At 42.4% G+C, this 25,710-nt stretch overlaps 1 protein-coding gene and 1 non-coding gene across 2 annotated transcripts; one reads left to right on the top strand and one right to left on the bottom strand.

The window, feature by feature from the left end:
• The first annotated feature begins 19,254 nt into the window (after positions 1-19,254).
• Positions 19,255-25,190, top strand: LOC121549741 (proteasome activator complex subunit 2). The gene is made up of 11 exons (XM_041861595.2): positions 19,255-19,386; positions 20,054-20,086; positions 20,228-20,290; positions 20,516-20,602; positions 22,551-22,602; positions 22,753-22,850; positions 22,960-23,028; positions 23,811-23,878; positions 23,974-24,028; positions 24,139-24,225; positions 24,945-25,190. Exons 1-11 carry the CDS (start codon positions 19,339-19,341, stop codon positions 25,023-25,025), a joined length of 741 nt encoding a protein of 246 aa, XP_041717529.1. The 5' UTR covers positions 19,255-19,338; the 3' UTR covers positions 25,026-25,190.
• Positions 25,191-25,252: 62 nt separating this feature from the next.
• On the bottom strand, positions 25,253-25,325 carry trnav-uac. The gene has a single exon. It is a non-coding gene; the product is annotated as a tRNA-Val (tRNA).
• Between the last annotated feature and the right edge of the window lie 385 nt (positions 25,326-25,710).

A 25,710-nucleotide genomic window follows, 5' to 3' on the forward strand; every position in this document is an offset into this window, starting at 1 on the left:
ACACACACACACACACACACACACACACACACACACACAGACACACACACACAGACACACACACACACAGACACACACACACACACACACAGACACACACACACACACACACACACACACAGACACACACACACACAGACACACACACACACACACACACAGACACACAGACACACACACACAGACACGACACACACACACACAGACACACAGACACACACGCACACACACACATACACACACACACAGACACACAGACACACACGCACACACACACATACACACACACACATACACACACACACACAGACACACAGACACACACACACACATACACATACACACATACACACACACACACAGACACACATGCACACACACAGACACACACGCACACACACACATGCACACACACACAGACACACAGACACACACGCACACACACACATACACACACACATACACACACACACACACACAGACACACATGCACACACACACAGACACACACGAACACACACATACACACACACACAGACACACATGCACACACACACAGACACACACGCACACACACACATACACACACACACAGACACACATGCACACACGCAGACACACACGCACATACACACACTCCATTGGTCTGTGCAATGACTGAGCAGAATTGTCAATCTCCAATCAGACAGGCCTCCCATGCATGACTGTCACTGGCCCAGATTGTTAATTTGACTACCATCCTGGCTTTCTAAACCCTCCAGTGAGAACAACAGGGGACAGGGACAACACATGCTGCCATCCGACCCAGCAGGCATATAGGAGAGCTGGGACACAAGCCTTCCTCTGCCCGGTCTCTCTTCTGTTTCCCTGGTACAGAAATGAACAGAGATGAGAAAATAACAACAACTCTCTCTCTCTTTCTTTCTTTCACTTACTCTCTGTCTTTCTCTCTCTCTGTCTCTGACATTAGCCTGTGTCTCCTCTGGACATAGTTGGACTGAGTCAATGGGGAAAATAACAACATCTCTGTCTTCTCTCTCCCTAGGGAGAGAGAGCGAGAGAGAGAGAGAGAGAGAGAGAGAGAGAGAGAGAGAGAGAGAGAGAGAGAGAGAGAGAGAGAGAGAGAGAGAGAGAGAGAGAGAGAGAGAGAGAGAGAGAGAGAGAGAGAGAGAGAGAGAGAGAGAGAGAGAGACTGCCAACCAGAAGCTACTGGAAAGTGCCCACCACCCCTTCCTCCCCTCTATTTCCATGCGGTTGGGCTTCATGCCATCTTTGTATCTGTGAATGAACAGATGAGAGCAGTGCCCCTTCTCTAGCCAGTACAGAGGAAGTGCCACTATGCCAGCCTCACAATGAATGGACTCCTGCCTTTTAGCATCACCATGCCAACAAGTGACTCAAATGACAAGAGCTGGAATGGCATTGCTGCTGGCATGACCAGAACATCAACTGACACTATTTAACTGCTGGAGTGTCCTTTTAACTGAGGCAATGCCACCATGCCATCCTCAGAAGGGAACAGACCTGCGCATGGTTAACTGCAAAGATAGGTGGGCTAACCCTAAACCTAACAACAGGTGTAGAGTAACAGTGAAATGCTGACTTCCGGGTCCTTCCCAACAACGCAGAGAGAAAGAAAATAGAGAGATAATAGAAAAGTAAAACAGGTAATAATAAAAGTAATAATAAATACACAATGAGGAACGATAACTTGGCTCTATACACAGGGGTATCAGTACCGAGTCCATGTGCAGGAGTACGAGGTAATTGAGGTAGATATGTATATATAACTAGGAATAAAGTGACATATAATAAATAGTAGCAGCAGCATATGTGATGAGTCAAAATAGTTAGTGGAGAAAGGGTCAATGCAGATAGTTAAAATAGTTAAACAAAAAGCTACTCAGACTAACTATTTAACAGTCTTATGGCTTGGGGGTAGAAGCTGTTCAGCGTCCTGTTGGTTCCAGACTTGGTGCATCGGTACTGCTAGAAGAGAGAACAGTCTATGACTTGGGTAGCTGGAGTCTTTGACCATTTTTAGGGCCTTCCTCTGACACAACCTGGTATAGAGGTCCTGGATGGCAAGGACCTCGGCCCCCATGATGTACTGGACCGTACACACTGCCCTCTGTAGCACATTATGTTGTTGAAAATCACTATACTTTATTAACAATCAAAGTTCTTACAGAGTTTTTGTTGCTTCAAGATATGACTTTATTTGAGTTTCAACAAAGCCGATGCCAGTCTGCAGAGTGGCACCCCCTCTTCTTCTCTCCCTCCATCTTATATAGTGGCCTCCACACACCCTAGCTTTAAATCCCTCCCTCTTCAGTTTCCCGCTCTTTATCACTCCGCCCACTTCCTTTGTCTCTGAGGGCGGCTAAATTCGACTTTCATTAAGTTCAGAGTACTACAATCAATCAATCCTTATCTTGCAAAAACACTCATGTTTAGTTTAAACTCTGTTCAACCCCAGCTCGTTTCACTGCGTTTGAAGATAGAAACAAAAGGCCCAAGCCAGTTTCAGTCTCTGATATGATAAGACAACCATGGATCTAAGTAAGAGCAAGCAATTTGACCCTGGGTCAGCTTCCCTCTTTTACCCACACACACAGTGAAATGACCCAATTCAGTTAGCCACAAAGAATGTTAACTATATGTTGATGATTAACTCAGTTTCACCTCATAGTCTATTAAAAATACACATCATATCCCTCCTAATGGGATTACTAATCCCATAAATTTACAAAAGTATATTATGTTTATGCTATCAATCACGATCTTTGCATTCAAGGTTATACTCATAATAAAAATATCAATATTTCTACTTAAAATAATTCCAAGATAAGTGTTAGTATCCTAACACATTAAAACTAACGTAGTGTTGTTTTAACCATACTACCTAGGACATGTTTAAGAATAGTTTCATCTTTAACTCACATATATTCATTTAGATCACTCAGTCAGCTTATAATTCATAATCATAATCAAATTACCGAAGACAAAAATGTAGAATGACAATTCTTAGTTAGTCACCTAGGTTCCATCATTCAAAGTTAAAACTCTCACCTTGGCACATACTGACACTGGCCGAATGTACATTGATATTATCCATAATTTTAGCATTATCTTCCTCATAAAGAGAAATACAACAGATCAGTATCTCAATGCATTCCTAGTGTTAAATTACTATAAATGTAGCAGTGTATAATACCTCTTAATCAACATACTACCTCAACTAACAATCCCTTCCTCCACAGGCACTCAATCTTCTGGCTTGTCTTCATTATGTTCTTCAGATAGCTTCATAGTTCATCTTGGATTGCCCATGGCAATGTCCCAATTCCAATGTCACACCTGAGCCGCCCCACCTCTACCTCCATTCTGTTTTGTCCATTTTGCCAACCAGTATACCCAAAGAAATGTGGTATTTGAATGGATCTCTCTTCCTGCTCACTCCACATGGACTCCTGTCACATTCTTGAGAGAAAGGGCATAAAATAGAAGGCAATTGATTGCCTTGATTTGATGCTGGATTCAGGTCTCCTGGTAGAGGTGATGCTGGACAGGAACGTCTTCAACGCCTTTGTTGCTCCTCTTCAGCCGGGTAGAGGGTTTTTGGTTTTTATTGAGGTTCAGACCGTTCTGGACAGAATTATCTCTGTATTGCATTAAGACACCATCCGCAGTAACCTTTGAGAAAGGACAGATCATAACAGTTTAGTTGAGTTCATTTCTAATCCAAAACATCCCTATAAGCATTGACTATATGACTAATTATTATGTTTCACCACTCATTCTTAATACCAATTTCTAATACTTGATCCTGCTGCAGGATAGATTTTTCTTTGAGGGGTGTCTGCATTCCAAAGGCTATCTGTAAATGCCACATAGTTCCACATTCTCCCTTGAATTCTCCCAAATTATATAACCCAATTGTTTTATTGTAACACTCTTATATTGGTCTAGGGCACTGCATCGCAGTGCTAGCTGTGCCACTAGAGATCCTGTTTCGAATCCAGGCTCTGTCGTAGCCAGCCGCGACCGGGAGACCCATGGGGCGGCGCACAATTGGCCCAGCGTCGTCCAGGGTAGGGGAGGGAATGGCTGGCAGGGATGTAGCTCAGGCAGGTTTGCAACGCCAGGGTTGTGGGTTCGATTCCCACGTGGGACCAGTATGAAAAATATAAAAAATAATGTATGCACTCACTAACTGTAAGTCGCTCTGGATAAGAGCGTCTGCTAAATGACTAAAATGTAAATTTGCTCATAGTCTATTTGATATTACTCTGGTGTTTCCCTTTTCCTTGTTCCTATTCTAACAATTGCTTACACTTCTCTCCTCATCCTGGTTGATTATAAAATTGGTCATATTTAGGATTTCCTAAATATAAACAAACATTCTTCTGGGCAATAAGGTCTTTCCGAGTCCCTTAGATGACAGAAGTTGTGGTTGTCCTGGCAACTGTGAGGATTTGGAATGACTGTTAATTATTTTACAGGAGATGTGATGCACACTAGACTATTTTCTTTATTTAATTTTAACGTAATATATTGTACTCATTATATACCAATCATTGTTTAACGGCTCCTTCCATTCCCTTTCTTCTGCAGTTGGTATGGCTCTAACATGTACAGGGTTTAGTGCACTTTCCCAAGGAATAACTACTTCACCCACACTTCCCCCTGGAAATGTAGCACTAAGTACTACATCAAATTGTTTATCTAAGTCTTGGGCGGTTATCCTTATGTCTATGATCCACCTGTCTTTTTCTTTTATTATCCTATGGTCACACTACCCCATGTAATTTCCCCATAATCCTTGTGCTGGTTCCTTCTACACCAATAACCAGTCGACCCTCGTATTTTAATAGCAATCCCTTTCTGTATTTTAGTTATTGTTCCTGCCTGTGCATTTGAATCCTGTCTATATCTCTATGTCTTGATATTTTGCTCTTCACTACTGTCAGTATGCCATTCCCCTTATTCTCAGGGAACTAGTCAAGGGCAGAGAAATCAATGATGAGGATATCTGGTGCGCCTTGGATATCTTGGAGGTCTAGGATTTCTTGGAAGTCTTGGAGGTCTTGAAGGTCTCGAAGTTCTGGGATGTCTTGAAGGTCTGGCCCTCCCCCGAGGGGAATCAACAAGAGCACGTAGCTCCTCATTAGCATTCCTATTGCTATCCTCCTCCATCTCCTGATTCTCGCCAGCTCCATGTCTTCATCTCTAGATCGTTGATTTCCTTATGGTACCCTCTTGGCTCTTAACCTTCTTCCGTCACTAGAGTCTCCAGATCAGCCAAAGTCCCTCTCAACCCATCGACATCGGTCTGCGAAGAGTGTCCTTCTTCCATCCTACCCATAGGGAAGCTCGGAGTTACTGCTGCAAAGACACACAACCACAGACAAACACAACAGAAAACAATACTACCCAATGGCGGAGCCATCTTCCTCTCCTGGGGTTGGAACACTCCTGAAACATGGATCTAAGTATCTGTCTCTGCCACTTTTACCCTCATTGAGGTAGCCAACAACATCTGGTACGGTCCAATTTATAAGTCGCTCTGGATAAGAGCGTCTGCTAAATGACGAAAATATTAAAATGTAAATGTAATGTCCCTCCACATAGGGTCTTTCCAGCTCTTCCTTCTGTAATCTTTTACCGTCACAGTCTCCAGGGCGCAAAAAAATGCTCAGATTCTCCTACTCAGTTAGGCAGAGTTACCTTCACCCATGGGAAGAAAGTCTTAAGAACATTGTTAGGTTAGGTGAGACACCGTATGCTACTTATGTCCTCTCTTCTGTCAGGAGAAGCTTTGAGATTATGAAGGGCACCTACTTGCAGCTTGTTGTAGTCCACTCATTTCACAGACAGACCTCCTCTACACCCTGCCTCCTATTACAAAAACAAAAAAAGATTTAACCTAACCCATAACACATTATTACTACTGCTCATATCCTTAATACAATTTCCATATTTTACCACAAAAACATTAAAAAACATTAAAACCATTTAAAACCCCTGTAAAACCCCTGTAAGCTCAAAAAAGACAACAACATTAAAACTGTTAAAACCCCTGTAAGCCCAACTTCCCCCCTTTGGACACATTAATCACGATTCATGTGATCAAAAACCAAAACAACAACAATATTGCCTGTTAAACCAAAAATTATAACTGAACTTAAAATGACAACCTTTGATAATATCTTAACCTACTTGCATTCCATAACATTATTCAATGAATATCTCTCCTTCTGGGCTAACTCTCTCACTTCATCCTTGTCCTGTTTGGAATGATATATAGGATTAATGCCAAATTATATACTTCCTCACAATTCCTTATTATAACCAACTCCCCAATTCAGCATGCCTCTAGGATTTACAGTGCGGGTGATCAAGTCACACTATAAAGCCAGGAAAGATTGCAGAGGTCATTGAAATCATTCAATGAATTGTTCCATCCAATAGTGTACTAAACATTACCAACATTCAAAACATCTCATAAATGTTGTGTATACCAAGTATAGATTAAGCTCTTTTCCCCCTTAAGTGTGTTTTCCCCCTTAAGACATACCACTTCTACCCCGTGAAAAGAACCCTAAAATAAAAATCCTATACGGCTAACATTTCATACTAAGTAGGTTGTTTCTGGTTATTTGAACACCATATAATAAAACAATAAACAAACAAAAAATAGACAGGCCTTATTTCTAGTCTCTGAAAATATTTCAAAGAAAAAGAGAAAATCACTCCCAACCTTTTTCCCGGAAGAAAAAGTACACATTTAGTTTGTTTCCATTTTGATACCTCTTAAGCAGTCCAAACAATCTAAATTCGAAATTCTCACTCTCTATTGAATATACTAGTCTACATCTCCTGATCCCCTCACTCAGAAACCCCCCCAAGAACATTACTCGTGACTGCTCCCTTCCCCGTTGAATTCCACAATCCAGTGCACATAAAACGAAATTAAATCCCATAAGATTTAAATCCCTAAGCTTTTCCCTAGTCGCACTGCTATCACTCGATCACGGCCAACATGCTCCACGACTTCGAAAAACTCAAATCCCCAAATATGCTATCTTTTGCCTTGTTGGCCCCCCTTCTACCAAAATAGTTTACTAATGTGATGATGGTTTCACCCATGGTCTTCTGTGGACATACCCCTTCCTTAACTATTATTAGTCCCTCTGATCTGCATTTAATTTGGACCCCCATTCTACACAGTGCATCTCTTCCTACTAAATTAACTGGAATTCGTTCTGACACTAATATATGTACACATGTAGCTTTTTCCTGCTTCTATTTTTACTGGAACTGTCATATGTATTAACTGCGTTTGTCATGAACATTCTACTGTCTGTGCATCTTTGCCTGACATGGGGTTGGTGAGAGGCATAATTCAGACTTACACATGAGTAAGTTGCTCCAGTATCTATCATCATTGGGGCGCCTCTATTCTTCACCTGAACCTGCAGCATAGGTTCTTCATCAGCCTGCATAGTTACTGCCACTAGCTGACCCTCCCCTTTCAGGATTCCCTGGGCATCCCTAGTATCCATGATCTGGTCCTCCCCACGGGTTCACTGGGCCCTGTGGAGCCTGTGTCTGAGACTGCTGCCATTCAGCTAAGCTGGGCCCATTTCCTTGCCAATTACCCTGTTGTGGATGCCTAGGCCACCACGGCTTGGTGGGACAACTCCTTCTTGTATGTCCTGATTGATTGCACCTCCAGCAGACACCAGGTCTTCTTGATCCACCATTATGGTGTGTCTGATGCTGTGGTTGGTACCATTGATTATTGGGTCCATTTTTCCTTATTCTTGTTTTGCCACGGTCCAGGGGATTGTTGTGTGTACACATTCACTACTGGAGATCTTTGGCCTTGCTGCTGAGGCGGTATCTGTTGACCTCCTTGGAGAACAGCTTTGTGTTTTCTTTTTGTCCTTTCTTGTCAGCTCTTCCAGCTGCAACTGTCCCAGCGTTCTCAGAATCTCTCTCCACTGCTTCGCCAATTTCCGTTCATCCCTCCTGTATTTCTCCATTGCGTGGATAATATGGGTCGCATAATTCCTTGCGTGATTCTGACGTTAGTCCCTCTGTCTCACTCTGTCCTTGATCAGAGTCAGCGTACTGTCTAAGTTCTTCACCTTCCTCATCACTTGTATTCCCCCCATCTCTTTGCCCATCATACACTTGTTCATCTATCCCATAATTTTCCAGTTCCGTTAACATCCCCCCACAGTCTTCCATAACAGTTTATACCTAAATGTGATTGTTCTCCTCTCCTTGGTTCTGGAAATCTGCTGCTTCCTTTTTTTCTCCTTCTATCTCTACATTCCCTGTTATTGATACTAGACCTGTGACCTGAGAATACTGGCCCCCTTCTGGTGGTGGTGGTGTAGTTAAACCAGCCTTTTATGGTCCACTCTCCCTCTCCATTTTTATCCTTCTAGCCTTCGCTATGCTGTCCCTCCAACTCTTTCCCTTCGCTATGCTGTCCCTCCAACTCTTTCCCTTCGCTATGCTGTCCCTCCAACTCTTTCCCTTCGCTATGCTGTCCCTCCAACTCTTTCCCTTCGCTATGCTGTCCCTCCAACTCTTTCCCTTCGCTATGCTGTCCCTCCAACTCTTTCCTTCCTCACAGAATATTTTCAAGATTCCTCTCTTTCTATAATATCCTCTGTAGTTCAGTTAGTAGAGGATGGTCCTCTGTAGTTCAGTTAGTAGAACATGGTTCTCTGTAGTTCAGTTGGTAGAGCATGGTCCTCTGTAGTTCAGTTAGTAGAGCATGGTCCTCTGTAGTTCAGTTAGCAGAACATGGTCCTCTGTAGTTCAGTTAGTAGAGCATGGTCCTCTGTAGTTCAGTTAGCAGAACATGGTCCTCTGTAGTTCAGTTAGTAGAGCATGGTGTTTTCAATGCCAGGAGAGTGAGTTTGAAAAAATGTATGCGCGCATGACTGTAAGTCGCTTTGGACAAAAGTGTCTGCTAAATGGCGTATACACTGAGTGCACAAAACATTAAGAACACCTGCTCTTTCAATTACTGACCTGGTGAAAGCTTTGATTCCTTATTGATGTCACTTGTTAAATCCACCTCACTCAGTGTAGATGAACGGGAGGAGACAGGTTAAAGAAGGAATTTTAAGCCTTGAGACAAATGAGACATGGATTGTGTATGTGTGCCATTCAGAGGGTGAATGGGCAGGACAAAAGGTTTAAGTGCCTTTGAATGGGGTATGGTAGTAGGTGCCAGGTGCACTTGTTTTTGAGAAGAACTGCAACACTGCTGGGTTTTTTCACGCTCAACAGTTTCCCGTGTGTATCAAGAATGGTCCACCACCCAAAGGTCATCCAGACAACTTGACACAACTGTGGGAAGCATTGGAGTCAACATGGGCCAGCATCCCTGTGGAACACTTTAGACACCTTGTAGAGTCTACGCCCCCACGAATTGAGGCTGTTCTGAGGGCAAAAGGGGGGGGTGCAACTCAATATTAGGAAGGTGTTGTCAATGTTTTGTACACTCAGTGTATATTATATTATATTATTGAAACATTCAGTGAACGTTTTAAGTTATTCAAAAACCTCCAAAGAACCTTCACAGTGTTAAGAAAACGTTCAATAATAACCACAACATTTATAACCTCAGAATGTTATTTAATTACCTTCAAATGAGCTAGAATTTCAGTAAACAGGAAAACTTTCAAGCAACCAGAGTAAAACGTTCTCAGAACGTAAAAATAACATCAAAATAAACAAACTTCTGTTCTCAGAATGTTTTAAAAACATTCAGTTTTACCGTTACCACAACCAATGAGAAACAAAAAACATACAGTACCAGTCAAAAGTTTGGACACACCTACTAATTCCAGGGTTTTTCTTTATTTTTTAAAACTATTTTCTACATTGTAGAATAATAGTGAAGATATCAAAACTATGAAATAGCACATATGGAATCATGTAGTAACCAAAAAAGTGTTAAACAAATGAAAATATTTTTTATTTTGAGATTCTTCGAAGTAGCCACCATTTGCCTTGATGACAGTTAGTAGAGCATGGTCCTCTGTAGTTCAGTTAGTTTTGCACACTCTTGGCATTCTCTCAACCAGCTTCATGAGGTAGTTACCTGGAATGCATTTCAATTAACAGGTGTGCCTTCTTAAAAGTTAATTTGTGGAATTTCTTTCCTTCTTAATGCGTTTGAGCCAATAATTTGTATTGTGACAAAGTAGGGGTGGTATACAGAAGATAGCCCTATTTGGTAAAAGACCAAGTCCATATTATGGCAAGAACAGCTCAAATAAGCAAAGAGAAACGACAGTCCATCATTACTTTAAGACATGAAGGTCAGTCAATGCGGAAAATGTCAAGAACTTTGAAAGTTTCTTCAAGTGCTGTCGCAAAAACCATAAAGCGCTATGATGAAACTAGCTCTCATGAGGACCGCCACAGGATAGGAAGACCCAGAGTTACCTCTGCTGCAGAGGATAAGTTCATTAGAGTTACAAGCCTCAGAAATTGCAGTCCAAATAAATGCTTCACAGAGTTCAAGTAACAGACACATCTCAACATCAACTGTTCAGAGGAGACTGCGTGAATCAGGCCTTCATGGTCGAATTGCTGCAAAGAAACCACTACTAAAGGACACCAATAATAAGAAGAGACTTGCTTGGGCCAAGACACACGAGCAATGGACATTAGACCAGTGGAAATCTGTCCTTTGGTTTGATGAGTCCAAATTTGAGATTTTTGGTTCCAACCGCCGTGTCTTTGTGAGACGTGTTGTGGAAATTCTAATCAAGTAAGAGAGACTTTGTCATTTCTTCAAACAATCAATCTTTATTTGATATCGATTAATTATTGCAATAATGGAGCTGGTCAACGAACCCCCCCATAGGGGATTCGTTGAGAGCCCAACGATACAGACACTCAAGGTGTTTATATAGAAACCCAAAACTGCTTAGTCATGGTTGGTTCCACCCCTTTCCGGCAGATCAGGGCATCACAAGCTATCTTGTTTTCTTCTTGTGGGCCAGGGTGTATTGGGTGTGTGAGGTTACACAAACAAGTGATAACGGCAGTTCCGTTTACTCCTTTCTCTAACAAGCTAGCCTCCGTTCTCTTCTATCTCCCCACAGCTGCGCCCTTGGAAGTTAGTAAAAGACAGGATAGACTGAAGAACTGTGGTCACTCTGAGGCTATTTGTCTGATGCCGTGTGACCAGGTTACTTAGAAGCAACGAGAAATTGAAACAATACAGGTCTATCTGTTCCTCAAGTTTATCTCTATCCCGTGTCCTTGACTACACGCCCAGACCAGCTGCGGGGAGTGAACGTGGAAGAGATTAACCATCCTTTCTCAGAAGCACAGCAATGGCACTAAATAAATATCTTCAAGCATATTCATTGTTAACTATTAATATTAAACAAATCAGGTAAATACGTAATTTTTCTCTCTCACAGACGCAGAGTAGGTGAACGGATGATCTCCGCATGTGTGGTTCCCACCATGAAGCATGGAGGAGGAGGTGTGATGGTGTGGGGGTGCTTTGCTGGTGACACTGTCAGTGATTTATTTAGAATTCAAGGCACACTTAACCAGCATGGCTACCACAGTATTCTGCAGTGATACGCCATCCCATCTGGTTTGCGCTTAGTGGAACTATCATTTGTTTTTCAACAGCACAATGACCCACAACACACCTCCAGGCTGTGTAAGGGCTATTTGACCAAGAAGGAGAGTGATGGAGTGCTGCATCAGATGACCTGACCTCCACAATCACCCGACCTCAACGCAAATTGAGATGGTTTGGGATAAGTTGGACCGCAGAGTGAAGGAAAAGCAGCCAAAAAGTGCTCAGCATATGTGGGAACTCCTTCAACACTATTGGAAAATAATTCCTGTTGAAGCTGGTTGAGAGAATGCCAAGAGTGTGCAAAAGCTGTCATCAAGGCAAAGGGTGGACGGAAGACAGGGTGGTGCGGCAGGTGCCGCTTCTCATTCGAATGCTGTAATTTTATCTAAACCATCAGGTGTACGCCGACCCCAGCTAAGTAACTCATGCAAAGAGTTAAAGCGCAATTATGTGTTTTATCTCCAGTACTCTGCCATGATTGTCAGTTATGTAGCTGCTCTACTGATAATCTCAGTGCGTCCTTGCTGGGATGACACAATCAGTCTACTACCGGAGAATATTAACACCAAACACAAACACATTGGTTCACAGTTCCACGGGAGCGGACAGTACACAGCATACCATAATGTTCTGAATAATGGCCAAGTCTACCTCGCTCCTTATTCTACTGAACCGCTTAGGCGCAACAAACACAAGTCCAACATTTATCGGAAACTGTTAAACTACCTGTTCACTACCCTCCTGCTCTCCGGGGATGTGCAACTCAATCCTGGGCCCAACATCACCGAGCCAGCGATACGCACCGGAGTGGAGGGCGGTGGATGGCCTCGTCCACTGATCGTCGCCGCTGTGGAGGTGGGTGAGTGCTATGGTCCTGTGGTTTCTCTCGACTCACCCGGCTCCAGGATGGATTTTGACTCTTCAAACATACCAAAGTCGCTATATGCGATCCCTGACTCTGCTTCTGGTATGCAAGCTGTTTTAATTAGTTTCCCGCATCCAGTGCAGGCGGGAGGGATTGTTGATTGCGCTACCGAACTGCCCCTAATCAAAACGAAACAAAACGGCCTAAACCCAGCCGTCAGAAAACACAGAAAATTTAATTTGTTTCAATGTGTCAATCACTCTCGAGTCATCTGGGACCCACGAGCTAAGCCCAAGGGACTACTAGGGGGGCACTTGAACATTCGTAGTGTCATTCCAAAAAGTGATCAAATTCAACATCTACTCACAGACTCCAACCTTTACTTTCTCTGCCTCTCAGAGACATGGCTCCATAGAAACTCTCCATCTGCTGCTTTGATTGTGCCTGGCTACAATGTTTTCAGGAGAGACAGGACTGAAGGAAGAGGAGGGGGTGTGATGATTTATATTAAAGAACATATCCGATGTAAACAAATTGAGTGGTCATGTGATAATGAACTAGAATGTATTGGCCTGAACATTACACTGTCTCCCCAAATGTATTTTACCCTCATTGGAATGTATAGGCCACCTTCCACCAAAAGTGTGTTTTTTGATCAGTTTAATAACATGCTTAGGGAATGTGATTTTGGGAAAGAGGTCATCTTAATGGGAGATTTTAACATTAATTATGAAGACAAGTGTTGTAGGAAAACCCTCAAACGGATCACTAATACCTTTGACCTTACACAGCTAGTTAAAGGGCCAACCAGGGTGACTTGTTGCTCTAAAACACAGATTGATTTGGTGTTCAGTAATAAACCAGAGAGAGTGACTAAATCATTCAATATGGTTACTGGGCTATCTGATCATAATCTGACACTTATAGCCAGAAAGCTGTCTAAGAGCAGGTTTAACCTCTCTACTGTTAGAAAGCCTGATCAACTAAGAATACCTAAGAGTGAATTAAGCTATTTTGAAAATGCAATTAAGGGAATTAACTGGAATGATCTCTTGTCCTATGCAGACGTGGAAGCTGATAGTCAAGTTTTTCTATCCACAATCCAGACTACATTAAATGGTTTCCTAAAGAAAATCAAATCCAAACCTGGCCAAAAGAGCACTCTTCCTTGGCTAAATGGAGAAATCTGGAAATTGATGAAAGAACAAGATTATTATCTAAAAATAGCCCTAAGATCCAAATTAGAGCATGACAGACGTAGGTTTACCATGTTGAGAAATAAGGTGATGAAAGAAATCAGACAGGCCAAGGCAAACTTTTTTATTAACATAATTGGTGAAGCAAAGGGAAATTCTAAACTGATCTGGGAGAATCTAAAAAGTTAACAGGGAAAGACCATAGTAACACTGCAAAAAGACTAGAAATCATGGTGAATAACAATCTAACACAGGATGCAGTCGAAATAGCAATAGCCTTCAATTCCTACTTTATTGACTCTGTCAGGGTACTGACACAGAACCCCTCCACTGGTTTCTTGGGCTCAGTGCTAGTAAATGATGCTCAACCTGTCTTCATCATAAGGGAGGTTTCTGAGTCAAAGGTAGACAAGGTGATTAGCTCACTAAAGAACTCTAAAGCCAAAGATGTGTTTGGGATGGACTCTACCTTTCTTAAAAACTACAAAGAGTCACTCATTGGCCCCATTACTAAGGTCACCAACACATCTATTGGTCTCGGGGTGTTTCCAAGGGTATGGAAGTCGGCCATAATAACGGCCATCTTTAAATCAGGCGACCCTGCTGATGTGAGTAACTACAGGCCCATTAGTATACTACCTGTGGTGTCAAAGATTGTTGAAAAGTGTGTAGCAGAACAACTGATTGCCCACCTCAACAACAGCCCCTTCACATTACATTCCATGCAGTTTGGCTTCAGAGCGAAACACTCCACAGAAATGGCCAACTGCTTTTTTTTTTTTTTTTTGAAGTCCAAGATGGACAAAGGGGGCGTTGTTGGGGCTGTGTTTCTGGACCTAAGGAAGGCTTTTGATACTGTTAACCATGAGATTCTCATCACAAAATTGTCCAAGTTCAACTTTTCCCCCGATGCCTTGAGATGGATGAAATCATACCTTGAAGGCAGAACTCAGTGTGTCAGAGTGAGCAATGAGCTGTCGCCCACTCTTAGCTATGATGTGGGTGTGCCCCAAGGGTCAATACTGGGGCCCCTCCTGTTCAGCCTGTACATTAATGATCTGCCTTCTGTCTGTACTGGGTCTGAAGTTCAAATGTATGCAGATGATACAGTGATATATGTGCATGCAAAGAGCAAACAACAAGCTGCACAAGAACTCACTACTGTAATGGTCCAGGTTACAAAGTGGCTCAGTGACTCGTGTTTGCATCTCAATGTGAAAAAACTGTTTGCATGTTCTTCACAAAGGGGGCAACAGATGCTACTGAGCCAGAAGTCTATGTGTCAGGGGAGAAGCTCCAGGGGGTATCTGATTTTAAGTACCTTGGCATCATACTTGATTCCAACCTCTCTTTTTAAAAAGCATGTGAAAAAGGTAATTCAAATAACCAAATTCAACCTAGCTAATTTCCGATTTATACGAAATTGTTTGACTACAGAGGTAGCAAAACTGTACTTCAAATCTATGATACTCCCCCACTTAACATACTGCTTGACTAGTTGGGCCCAAGCTTGCTGTACAACAGTAAGACCTATTCAGTCTGTCTACAAACAGGCTCTCAAAGTGCTTGATAGGAAGCCCAATAGCCATCATCACTGTCACATCCTTAGAAAGCATGAGCTCCTGAGTTGGGAAAATCTTGTGCAATACACCGATGCATGTCTTGTATTCAAGATCCTAAATGGCTTGGCTCCCCCTCCACTCAGTATTTTTGTTAAACAGAAAACCCAAACATATGCCAGCAGATCCACAAGGTCTGCCATGAGAGGTGACTGTGTAGTTCCCCTAAGGAAAAGCACCTTTAGTAAATCCGCTTTTTCTGTGAGAGCTTCCCATGTCTGGAATACACTGCCATCAGACACACATAACTGCACCACATATCACACTTTCACAAAATGCTTGAAGACATGGCTAAAGGTCAATCAGATTTGTGAACATGGTCCCTAGCTGTGTGTTGCCGCTTTCCATGTCTGTTGTCTGTAACTTGTGAGGTGTGGAAACACTTTGTTGCTTTTATGAATTTTGTCTTGCTGCTTTTTGTTCTATGTTGCTCGGTCTGTATGCTACGTCTTGTTTGTCCTATGTTGCTATGTCAGTATGCTATGTCTTGTTCTATGTTGTTATTGTCTATATTGTAATTGTTTTTAATAACCTGCCCAGGGACTGCGGTTGAAAATTAGCCGGCTGGCTAAAACCGGCACTTTTACTGAAACGTTGATTAATGTGCACTGTCCCTGTAAAAATAAACTCAAACTCAACTCAACTCAACTCAACTTCGAAGAATCTCAAATATAAAAAAAAAAAATCATTTGTTTAACACTTTTTTGGTTACTACATGATTCCATATGTGTTATTTCATAGTTTTGATGTCTTCACTATTATTCTACAATGTAGCTGGGTGTTCCCTACTTTTGAGCCCTATGGGCCCTGGTCATAAAGGGAATAGGGTGCCATTTGAGACACAGCCAAAGAAGTCTCACGTAAAAGGTTAGCCTTCTCTCCCCAGTTCCCTCAAGTCACTCTCTCACTGAAGTGCTTATCATGCAACCGAGTGGTTTTCAATGACCCCCCTGTCTCTCAATAGCAAAACAGTCAACAATGCAACGGTCACAGCGGGGCATCTAGAAACACTCGCCACAAGAGAAGAGAGATGCATGGGATGCAATTACCCTTCGTTTATCTTTTCATCAATCCCTCTTATCCCTCAACGGGGACATGTTTGAGAGACAATGTTATTTTCTCGGTCCCCAGTTGTCCAGGATAAACATGGGCTGTTCTGTGTCCCAAATGGCACCCTATTCCCTGTGGGGCCGTGGTCATTTGAGAAACACCTCTCTGTAGAGGACCGGGGGGGACATGTTGCACTGCCCCAGCTATATGTATTGTACTGTGGGTATTGTATTGTGAAGCCAGGCAGGTTGTGTTAGTGTCAGTAGACATTCTTTCTACAGCTTATCAGCGTGCACCAAGATGTTCCCTTTGTTGTTGATGCTTATTATGCATTGAACCTAAAGATTACATGTAACAAAGATTAAATGAAATGGAAACAATGAAATATGTACATGAAATTAAATTAAATAATAATGGATGTTGATGCTTATACTATGTACAATATCTAATTATGTTGAAATATGATAACAATAGCCTGATATATTCAACATGCTGTAAACTATTGTCTTTTAACAGTTACATTATTTTCCTTCTCTTCCTAATAACTATGACACACCCCTCTCTATTATCATTGGTTGCACTAATTGCACTGTTTGTCTACATAGGCTGGTTCAAGCATTCATGACATCACCCTGAAGAAGGCACAGTGATGCCCAAACGTTGGTGTTTTACCGAATAAACTACTGGGAGCTTGTATATAGAGTATGTCACTCTCTCTATTTATTTTTCTAGCCTACAGTTTACTCTCCCTTAGTCAGCACCTAGCCTACAGTTTACTCTCCCTTAGTCAGCACCTAGCCTACAGTTTACTCTCCCTTAGTCAGCACCTAGCCTACAGTTTACTCTCCCTTAGTCAGCACCTAGCCTACAGTTTACTCTCCCTTAGTCAGCACCTAGCCTACAGTTTACTCTCCCTTAGTCAGCACCTAGCCTACAGTTTACTCTCCCTTAGTCAGCACCTAGCCTACAGTTTACTCTCTCTTAGTCAGCACCTAGCCTACAGTTTACTCTCCATTAGTTGATCAAGAATTTCCCTGTATTTAGCGCCATCCATCATTCCTTCAATTCTGACCAGTTTCCCAGTCCCTGCCGATGAAAAACATCCCCACAGCATGATGCTGCCACCACCATGCTTCACTGTGGGGATGGTGTTCTCGGGGTTACGAGAGGTGTTGGGTTTGCGACAGACATAGCGTTTTCCTTGATGGCCAAAAAGCTCAATTTTAGTCTCATCTGACCAGAGTACCTTCTTCCATATGTTTGGGGAGCCTCCCACATGCCTTTTGGCAAACACCAAATCTGTTTGCTTCTTTTTTCGATGGCCACTGGCACGCTGGAGAAGTGTGCTCAAAACAGATGAATCCAGGTTTCAATTTTTACCGGGCAGATGGCAGATGGTGCTGTGTGGGGGGCGAGCGGTTTGCTGATGTCAACGTTGTGAACAGAGTGCCCCATGGTGGCGGTGGGGTTATGGCATGGGCAGGCATCAGCTACGGACAACAAACACATTTTACCTCTTCAGTCAGTCTATTCTTTACAGCTACTTTAAAGTTGTTTGCCATGCTGTACTCCATCCTCAACCCTTTGATTTATAAACTTACTGAATTCCATCTCATATTTTTGGGGAATCTGTAAACAAATAGAAGTCTATGTAATGAATGAATGATATTGCCTAAGACGTGAACTTCAGCCTCAATCAAAGATCTGTTGAGATTTTCTGATTCTGTTCTTGTTTTTACGTTGTTGTTGTTTTGGCTTTTCATTAGATCAAAAGCAATATTATTTCAGACTGACGCTGAGTATGGATTCGTTGCTCAGATGGCATTAGAATTTCTATGAAGTAGTTTAGTTACCTGTTTGTTTGTTCTCTCTCTCTCTCTCTCTCTCTCTCTCTCTCTCTCTCTCATACACACACACACACACACACACACACACACAGAGATTAGTGTGGAAGCATTGGGTCTGCAAACTTGAAGAGCACCAGAACCTTGGTATTGTGTACATTGTTAATCGGATGTCCTAGGGCACTTGTTTACACAGAATAATCAACACCTAAACCTGTTTAGTTTCACTGTATGACTTGAAGGACTAATCGATTTAAATGGGATTTTGAGGAAGTCATTTTCACAAACCAAACTAATGATAATCAAAGTTTGAATGTGAGAATTCAATTAGCTCAATTTTTTTACACTGTTTCAAGCATTGACCTGAATGTGAATTAGGCCTAATGGCACCCTTTACCCTATATAGTGCACTACTTTTGACCAGAGTCGTATGTCAAAAAGTGCTAAATACGGAATAGGGTGCCATTTGGGACTCAGATTCTGAATATTTCAGACGATTGAACTATTACATAATGATGCAGGTAGGATACCTCCAAATGAAGACGTATTATTTGAAATTTTAGCGAGGAAAGATTTTTAGACATGTCCACTTAGTTCTAGTATAGATTTCTTTACATGCCTGATAGTTTGCTGCTACGCAGGAATGGCATTTCAGTCTCGGTGAAAGGTAAACTGTCAGCTAAAGTGAAGACGCACACATCCCTCCTTGGGAAATAGAATAATCATTGATGTGTGCTTCCATCTGGTGGTCATTGATTATCAGTGCGTTTGGGAGAAAACTTTGGCATAATGTCATTTAAATATTACGTGTTAGTTAGACGGTGAAATTAAGGGTGGCCTAACATTACATTTCCTCAGTGAAAATGCTTTATACTGTATAGATAGTTTGGGTCTACAATAATTCGTTTGTGAGCCAATGGCAATTTAATTCAATAATATGTGCTAAATATCAAGCAATTTCATTTTTGGAGGAATGAATTAATTCATTAAGTGGGTGTGGCTTGATCAGATGGTTTTTGAACGTAATCCTTTGAAATCGAAAGGAGGAAACATTGAGGAAATAGACGGGTACAACGACAGACCTTTTACTTAAAACAATTTGCACAACCCTTCGCTCAAAATGTCGAAATCGTCTGTACTAAAAATAAAAAGCGTCAACACAGTGAAGGTAAGCACTAACTCATACACATGTTGTTAATAAGTGTTAGGCGTTAATTGGGCCAAATGTTTCATTTTACATCAAATGTTCCCATTTAACTTTGCGCAAATGGTTTCATAAGAGCACCTAGGTTAAAACTGTTTTTCCTGCAACACGGCCTGCAAACAAAGACAAATTGTTCCATTTTGGTTTTACGCACAATTTGTTCGTTGGAATTGGAAAATCCTAGTCATCCTGCCAGACAAAAGCGAAAGCAAAACAAATCTTTGCAAAACGGTTCCAACTGGGGCGCGTTCAGCAGGATATAACTGTTTGTAGCGTTCAGATAGAAATAGGCTATGTAGACCTGTCTGACATGTAGAATACGAACTCACATTGGCTCTATTCATGGATTTTCTATCTGCAACATTCGAGAAAGTTTGGCAACTGAACATGGCCTAGGGGTGTATTCATTACGGAAACCGTTTACAGTTTAAGAACCAAACAGAAGGAAATGCAAAGTTGTGTGTGTGTGTGTGAAGGATCATTTACAATAGATTATACAATTATTACACAATTGATCCTAGTTTAACATTGATCCTGCTTGTGAGTTTAAGATGTTTTATAGTAAAAGTTTAGTAAACATATTTTCAAATGATGCACCACTTACAAACGTATTTTCATCCCTTTGCTGTAGGTGGAGAACTTCCGCCAGTCTCTTTATCAACAGGTTAGTCTCTGCATGCGTTTGCCTTATTTTGTTAAAACAGATGTGTGCTGGTGCAATTGCATTAGCATCTGAAGTAGAAAGGGACATACTTTCCGTGGGCTAATGGTGGAGGTAGTACTTAACCATTTCTTTTTTTTTTAGGCAGATTATCTGTTTTCCAACTACATCCCGTTGAAGATCTCTCAGCTGGACAACCTGCTGAAGGTAAGCCTCCTTGATTAGTTCATGTGTCACTGTCTGTTCCCACATTGTGAAATTAACCTTCCTTTCATCATATCTTCCCTCCCCACCTACTTCCCCCCCTCCCTACCTACTTCCCCCCCCTCCCATCTCTCCCTTCCTCTCATCTATCCCCCCCTCCCATCTCTCCCTTCCTCTCATCTATCTCTCCCCCCTCCCACCTCTCCCTCCCTCCCATATCTCTTACAGGAGGATGATCTCAACATCCCAGACCTGTCCACTCTCCAAGCCCCTCTGGACATCCCCATACCAGACCCCCCCACTGCAGAGGATGAGGTGACTGACTATTATTCTCTTCTAGCCAAATACATCATGTCTGCATCCCAAATAGCACCCTATTCACTATTTAGTGCACTTCTATGGGTCCTGGTCAAAACTAGTGCACTATATAGGTAGTAGGGAATGTTGACCTTATAGATCAACAGGATTTAATGACTTGACTTCAACCTCTTGGCTCCCTTGGGAGCATAGGACGTCCACCATTATGGCTCTCCACCTTACTCTCTTATGTGCAAGAGCTTTTGCCTCTTGCCAGGAGATCCCCGCTTTACTCCGTTCCTGTAGAGTGGGCCTTCTCTGCTGGGGGAAGAATTCAGGGATTGACTAGCAGTTATCTGATCATTCTAAAAGTAGGCTATACATTTGAAATAGTAGACTATGGCTACAGACTGACTGATGGCTACAGACTGACTGATGGCTACAGACTGACTGATGGCTACAGACTGACTGATGGCTACAGACTGACTGAAGCTACAGACTGACTGATGGCTACAGACTGACTGATGACTACAGACTGACTGATGGCTACAGACTGACTGATGGTTATGGCTACAGACTGACTGATGGCTACAGACTGACTGATGACTACAGACTGACTGATGGCTACAGACTGACTGATGGTTATGGCTACAGACTGACTGATGGCTACAGACTGACTGATGACTACAGACTGACTGATGGCTACAGACTGACTGATGGTTATGGCTACAGACTGACTGATGGCTACAGACTGACTGATGACTACAGACTGACTGATGGCTACAGACTGACTGATGGTTATGGCTACAGACTGACTGATGGCTACAGACTGACTGATGGCTATGGCTACAGACTGACTGATGGCTACAGACTGACTGATGGCTACAGACTGACTGATGGTTATGGCTACAGACTGACTGATGGCTACAGACTGACTGATGGCTATGGCTACAGACTGACTGATGGCTACAGACTGACTGATGGCTACAGACTGACTGATGACTACAGACTGACTGATGACTGATGGCTACAGACTGACTGATGACTACAGACTGACTGATGGCTACAGACTGACTGATGGCTACAGACTGACTGATGGCTACAGACTGACTGATGACTACAGACTGACTGATGACTGATGGCTACAGACTGACTGATGACTACAGACTGACTGATGGCTACAGACTGACTGATGGCTACAGACTGACTGATGGCTACAGACTGACTGATGGCTACAGACTGACTGATGACTACAGACTGACTGATGACTGATGGCTACAGACTGACTGATGACTACAGACTGACTGATGGCTACAGACTGACTGATGACTACAGACTGACTGATGGCTACAGACTGACTGATGGCTACAGACTGACTGATGGCTACAGACTGACTGATGGTTATGGCTACAGACTGACTGATGGCTATGGCTACAGACTGACTGATGGTTATGGCTACAGACTGACTGATGGCTACAGACTGACTGATGACTATGGCTACAGACTGACTGATGGCTATGGCTACAGACTGACTGATGGCTACAGACTGACTGATGACTACAGACTGACTGATGGCTACAGACTGACTGATGACTACAGACTGACTGATGACTACAGACTGACTGATGGCTACAGACTGACTGATGGCTACAGACTGACTGATGGCTACAGACTGACTGATGGCTATGGCTACAGACTGACTGATGACTACAGACTGACTGATGGCTACAGACTGACTGATGGCTACAGACTGACTGATGGCTACAGACTGACTGATGGCTACAGACTGACTGATGGCTACAGACTGACTGACTGACTATGGCTACAGACTGACTGATGGCTATGGCCACAGACTGACTGATGGCTATGGCTACAGACTGACTGATGGCTATGGCTACAGACTGACTGATGGCTACAGACTGACTGATGGCTACGGCTACAGACTGACAGATTTTTCTCCCTCCAGGAAATGGAGACTGACAAGAATGATGATGATGATAAGAAGAAGAAGAAGAAAGGTGAGGGACAGTGGTGAGGTCAGAGTCATGGCTGTCAAGTTGTGGCTGTTGCATTCCCTAGCTCAAGACTAACAATTTTAAATAGGCTTAGAAAATCATTCCAAGTAGTGTTAAATATACAAGTTGGTGTTATTCCTTTGTGTCTTTCAGCTCCAAGCTGTGGCTTCATCAAAGGGAATGAGAAGATTGTGAAGCTGCTGGACAGAGTGAAACCAGAGATCCTAGCACTGAGGGAGTCTGTCATTACAGTAAGAATTCAATAGAATCAACAGTGACATCTTGTGGTCAACTAAAAGAGATGCAAAGGTTGGTGAAGATGTACATTTTCTGTAGTCATTGGTGTTGGTGTCTTCTTAGGTGTCCTGCTGGATTCAGCATCTCATCCCCCAAATAGAGGATGGGAATGACTTTGGCGTTGCAATCCAGGTAAATGGTACATACTTTAGTGTAAAAAAATCTGTTCACCTGTTTAAATTCGACAGTGTATTATAAACCGTGCTGCCTATGGGATCGCATACAGCAAAACTTGAAATACATAGCCCAGGGTTCTTCAATTCCGGTCCTGGAGGGCCGAGACCTCTGTTTTTCATCCTCTCCTTCTAATCAGGGGCTAATTCAGACCTGGGACACCAGGTGAGAAGTGTTTCGGCCCTCCAGGACCGGAATTGAAGAACCCTGACATAGCCTATCTATTTACTAGGCACTCACTAAACTGTAAGTCGCTCTGGAAAAGAGTGTCTGCTAAATGACTAAAATGTAAATGTAAATTGTTGTATGGTTACTTGGGGAATGTGAACCCATCACCGCCAGAAAAGGTGAGGAATTTATTCTGGTTATGAAAATGAAATAGGAAAAAGATTCCTCTGACTTTATTTTATAAAACGCATAGATTTTCACTCTTCTCACTAACAGCAAATGGCTGCAATCTTGTTTTAAGCATGTCATCATGTCCCCCATTTGCACAACATCCTCACCTGCCTGCTTGCAACACCATACTTCATCCACTAGGAAATGTGCGTACACCATGGTCTAAGGTTTCCGTGTAGATAAGGACATTCTCACGCCATTTTCAGTTTTTATAAATGGCAACTTTTTGCGGGAAAACGGTCTCCATGCATGTTTTGGGATATATTTTGTACGTACGCAACGTTTATAAATGAGGCCCCAGATGTTGAATTAAAATCGACATTTCCCTGTGCTACATCCAGGAGAAAATCTTGGAAAGAATCGCAGCAGTGAAGACAAAAGTGGACGGCTTCCACACCAACATTAACAAGTAGGGCACATTTTCATGCTTTCAAGTAACCTAGGTCATCATACATTTGACGAAATAAATATGATACATGTGACAGTAACTGTTGGTACCTTCAGGTATTTTTCCGAGAGGGGTGATGCGGTGGCTAAAGCCTCCAAGTTAACGCATGTGGTGAGAATTGGCATTTGTAGACATTACCAAATTCTGTATTCAACTATGACCTGATGTCTTAACACATCCCTTCTCTTCCTTCCTCATCCCTCCTATTTCTTCTCATCAAGATGGACTACCGCGCTCTGGTCCATGAGAAGGATGAGGCTGTCTACTCTGAGATCAGAGTCATCCTCCTGGACATCCGTGGCTTCTATGTGAGTGACTGATTTAATCTCAAAATGGCACCCTATTTCCTATATTGTGCACTACTTATGACCAGGGCCCTATGGGCTTTGGACAAAAGTAGTGCACTATATAGGGAATAGGGTACCATTTGGGAGAGGCAAGAAACTACTACCATATACACTACTACTAGTCTATCAGCATTAATAAGTCAATTCTAATAGTTCGCCTAATTTCAGTTTGTGACAAAATAAGCAATGTATAGAGTAGATAATCATTGTATTATCTAAACCACTGTGAAATATATTTTCCATAACCAGAAATGTTGTATTTTCAGCTGTTTGAAGCTGGTGTACAAAACCTAGACGCAAAAACGTAACTTAAGGGAAGCATAGAAATAGAGCACATAGAACAGATCTACTGCTTCTTAGACCTGCTTTTAATGAGCATGAAAGTTCTATAACTCACATTTCTATGTGAATTTGGTAAGGTCTTCCAAAAAGTTACATATTGCAGATTTAACTAAGTAAATCTATAAGTAAACAAGTCAAGGGACATTTCACTCATAAATGAATGTTTGTTAGATGTTTTCAGACCTCAAAAGTAAATGTTATGTCAAGATGAAACCATTTCCCACAACATCGGTTGTGCAGATCCAGCTATAGGCCTCATCCCCAAATGAAAAGATAAAACACCAGTATACAAGACCACTCACTTCATCAATGTTTACATCTGTGTGTGTGTGCTGCAGGCGGAACTGTACGACATCATCAGCAAGAACCTGGAAAAAGTTACCAATCCGAAAGGAGAAGAGAAGCCCTCAATGTACTGAGATGCATGAAAGGAGGAGGAAGTAGCCTGGTCTCAGATCTCGTTGTACTGTTTCCTACTCCATTGCTGACAAGGATTTGGCATGTTAGCACAGACTGGTACCCAGGTGAGGAAGAGGAATGAGAGAGAGAATAGTGGGGTTGAATTATTTTCTACATTTTAGTCATTTAGCAGACGCTCTTATCCAGAGCCACTTACAGTTTGTGAGTGCATACATTTTTCATACTGGCCCCCCCGTGGGAAACGAACCCACAACCCTGGCGTTGTAAGCGCCATGCTCTACCAACTGAGCTACAGGGGGACCATGTGATATCGTCCAGGTGTATACTACAATGCCAATCAAAAGTGAAAACTTAAATCAGTCCTGTTTGTAAGTCGGCAACAAAGCTGCTTGTATTTGTACATCGGTCACTGTACCCTCTGTCCGGAATTTTTTGCATGCTAATAAACTAATCTTAATATTGAACACTGAACCTAGAGACTAATGATGATTGTAACTCTGGAAGCAACGACTAACAGATGTGCTATTGAAGACTAGAAACAGCATAAGGAACATTGGCTGTAGATCACCTGCTGGGTATCGATGAACGGCAGTGATTTAACACGTAGACGTTTTGGGAAATAAACAGAAAATGACATCCGATGTTCTGTGGTGAGAGGAAATAGAACAGCCACCCGCTGCGCAC

Source organism: Coregonus clupeaformis, chromosome 34 (assembly GCF_020615455.1).
Source record: "Coregonus clupeaformis isolate EN_2021a chromosome 34, ASM2061545v1, whole genome shotgun sequence".
NCBI lineage: Eukaryota > Metazoa > Chordata > Actinopteri > Salmoniformes > Salmonidae > Coregonus > Coregonus clupeaformis.

Excerpts from the sequence above, each read along its gene's own strand:
- LOC121549741 (XM_041861595.2), top strand. The coding sequence starts at position 19,339 with ATGTCGAAATCGTCTGTACTAAAAATAAAAAGCGTCAACACAGTGAAG. Across the intron at positions 20,087-20,227 it reads GCCAGTCTCTTTATCAACAG|GCAGATTATCTGTTTTCCAA; the intron begins GTTAGTCTCTGC and ends TTTTTTTTTTAG. Across the intron at positions 20,603-22,550 it reads CCCCCACTGCAGAGGATGAG|GAAATGGAGACTGACAAGAA; the intron begins GTGACTGACTAT and ends TTCTCCCTCCAG.